The following is a 3,180-nucleotide window of genomic DNA, read 5'->3' on the forward strand; positions in this document are numbered from 1 at the left end:
AAAACACAAAATTTTAGTCTAAGTAGCTTAAATCTCGTAATGTTATACATTTATATATATTTATTATTGTTATTATATTGACCTTTCACCTGTGCCTGGCTAACAATACAGAAGTTACAATGACACTGGCACACGTGCACTCATGTTACCATATCAAATAACATAAAACTGAACTTTGGTCTCTACAAGGTGACCTGTCTTGGCTGTGTTTTAGACCAATATTTTGTAAAATACAGTCACATTTCAATTATTGTACATTATATATGTATATAGATTATTGCTATTTTAAAATAAGTTCTGAAACTTATTTTTCTTAAAAGTAGAGCAGTAAAGAAGGAAGTAAAGCAAACAATTATCTCTTCTAGTTACAAGCTTTGTACTCGTTTGTTGCTTGATGTAGGTTGCTAAGTCTTATGAAATTTCCCACATGGAGGATGTAAAAGAAGTTTTTTTAGGTTTTTATATACATTTTAATTAACCAAAAAAATCATAAATTACTAGACCAATACAATAGAATTCTACTATAATTTATCAAGCGTAGTAACTAAGCTGTATTTGGTTCTAAAAAATATGAAATTTCAAGCTCACTAAAGACTTACCTTATCGTTTGAAATCTTGTGAAAACAATGAAATTAGCACAATAACACATCAAAATGGCTGAGAAAACCACTAGGGGGAACATTTTGAGCTTTTAATTGGTTATTCATGTCATATAAGGGACCATTTCCAAAAATGGAAAGAGGTGGGTGACGGGGCCACTGCGTTTGATTCAATGCAGGGGCAATTTCTTAGGAAATAGAAAAGATGTTTTTATTTTATATTCTACCTTGTCAATATCGGTAGTTTGAGGTCCTGATTCGTACAAAACCATATAGTTTGTATTTTGACATCACCAACATCTTGTTTGAACCAGTGCTGCATTCAACATACCATGTGACACACCAAAATCGATGTTTAGCTGCGTTTTTTAATATTTACTTTTAAATTAAGAAATTAACTAATGTATAATTCTAAAATGTAGATTATAATCTATAATTTGATACTAAACTTATTGACATAGATTCATAAAATAGTAATTCAATAAAATTTTGAATGCAAGTCAACAAACACAATGACATGGCCTTTGACACATGACTCGTCGAAATAGGGTGAAGGAAGAGACAAGTGTACCAGATTGATTAATGTAGTGTTCCAAATAGATCTGTAATCAAAATATTTAATTCTGTAATGTAGTTTATGGATGTCATTGTGTCATTCTATAATATTAGAACAGACATTTTGACTGTTGTTTATGCTTTTTTATTTTTGTTAGTTAGCTTTAAAGGTCTTATATTCACAATATTATATGTATGTGATTTTTGCATGCTCTGAAGGTCTATTTTCATATATATTTCAGTTACTTGTTTTTAGAAATAACTCCAGAAATTCTCAATGTACAGTTGATAACTGTCACCAGTAAAATTCTTTATTCTTTTACATCTCCTGCATAAAATTCTTCACTGGAAATTTCATGTGTTGATATGTGTTACAGTTTAATTCATTTTTAAGTGTAAGTGAATGTACAGTATCATAAATTTAGAATCTTCAAAGAATATTAATTTTAATTGACTAAGAGACTACTTTTTCCAGTTGGTTTTCAATTTTTGAACTTGTATTTGGTATTTTTATAGGATGTTGTACTTATGGCTGAAGCATTGGAAAAGCTTTTTCTGACAAAATTAGCAGAAATGCCCCAAGAGGTAAGCACAAGTTTATACAAAAATAGTGTAAACTTTAAATTGCAAATGAGTCGTAGCAATGTTTGTATCATGATAGGAATTATTTATCAGTTAGAATTTAACCCTTATCACTTATATCCTCCCCTGATTTTATCAGTCCCACAGTGGAAATATTTACCAAAATACTTGAAATTTAGTACAGACTCTCTAAGTAGTATCAAATTTCTGTTTAAAGAAATTAATGTAATTTGATTTATTATTTCTATAAATTTTTATATTGTAAAATTTCCAAAATTTCTCTTTGAGACACGGTGTTGCAAAAATGTTAAAATACTTTCTTCTTTCTTAGAATTATTATTGATCAGAATATTCCAGTTTAAAGATGTATACAGGTTAAACTTTTTTCATATTCATTAGCAAATTTATTAGAATACTTTATTTGCTGATTGAAGCAATCACTGTTTCTTAATATTGACCTCACCTTCAACATGATGTTACTATTATCTTTGTCAGGCTAGTTTATATGATTTTTACAAACAATATTCTTGATTGAAATCATTTTATGTCTAATAAGTATAGTTTGTTTTCAATGAATAATAAGTTATTTATTTGTGTTGTTTTATTGTAATAAACTTAATAATATATTCAATAAAAAAGGATTTATGTTGTATGATAGTTTGATGTTGCCTATGTGCTTACCAAACCTAGCTAAGTTGAACTTTAAACTTGCTTGTTGTCATAACAGCTATAGAAGAATATATTTTTAACTTTCAAACAGAAGTAATATAACACAAGAACGTTATCAGGAAGGAAAGGAATGTCAAAAGAAACTAAAAAAAATATCTCAGATTTGTGGTTTGTTCACTGTCTACTAGAGCTCTGGGTAGTTAATATGGCAACAAACCACAAGTTACTGCTAAAACCATTATTTATTCCATATGTAGGTAGATTAAAGTATCTTATTACCAGTTGTTTTAAACAATTGAATCATAAATATTTTCAAAACTCAGCTTCATTAATAATTGTTCAGATGTATGATGTGAGATCAATAAAACGATGGCACTGCAGGGCTGTAGTAATAAAACCATTGACAGAGAAGCAAAATGACTTGAAAAACAAGGCATGGATCATTATTCCCCGGGGAAGAAAGTTTCTTAGGAAAAATAAACCTATGCTTTGAGATAAGCAGAAAATAAAAACATATTTACAAATATATTGTTGATGAGTGAGAAATCTTCAGATCTGTACAGAAAGGAAAGTTAAACATATTTTTCTTTGTTAAATAAATGTTATATAATGCTGAAATATCAATTCTAAAATATGTTTGAGAAAAAAAATTATTGAAATAGGATCAGAATTATATTTTTTACTTTACTTTTGAAATTTAATGTGGCAAGTATGTACTCAAAACATGTAAGGTGTGCACTATTTTGGGAAGGGTTAGGTAATAAATTGCTTAGCT

General features: G+C 28.4%; 1 protein-coding gene across 21 annotated transcripts in view; it reads left to right on the forward strand.

The window, feature by feature from the left end:
• LOC106462807 (bromodomain-containing protein 3-like) overlaps nt 1-3,180 on the forward strand; it is a 129,002-nt gene that overhangs the window by 33,734 nt on the left and 92,088 nt on the right. For all 21 annotated transcript variants that reach the window (XM_022390161.1, XM_022390160.1, XM_022390156.1 and 18 more), the window contains one exon: nt 1,671-1,739. In XM_022390161.1, coding sequence (XP_022245869.1) covers nt 1,671-1,739 — 69 coding nt within the window. The remainder of the gene's footprint in view (nt 1-1,670; nt 1,740-3,180) is intronic.

This window comes from Limulus polyphemus, unplaced genomic scaffold (assembly GCF_000517525.1).
Source record: "Limulus polyphemus unplaced genomic scaffold, Limulus_polyphemus-2.1.2 Scaffold1256, whole genome shotgun sequence".
Classification (NCBI taxonomy): Eukaryota; Metazoa; Arthropoda; class Merostomata; order Xiphosura; family Limulidae; genus Limulus; species Limulus polyphemus.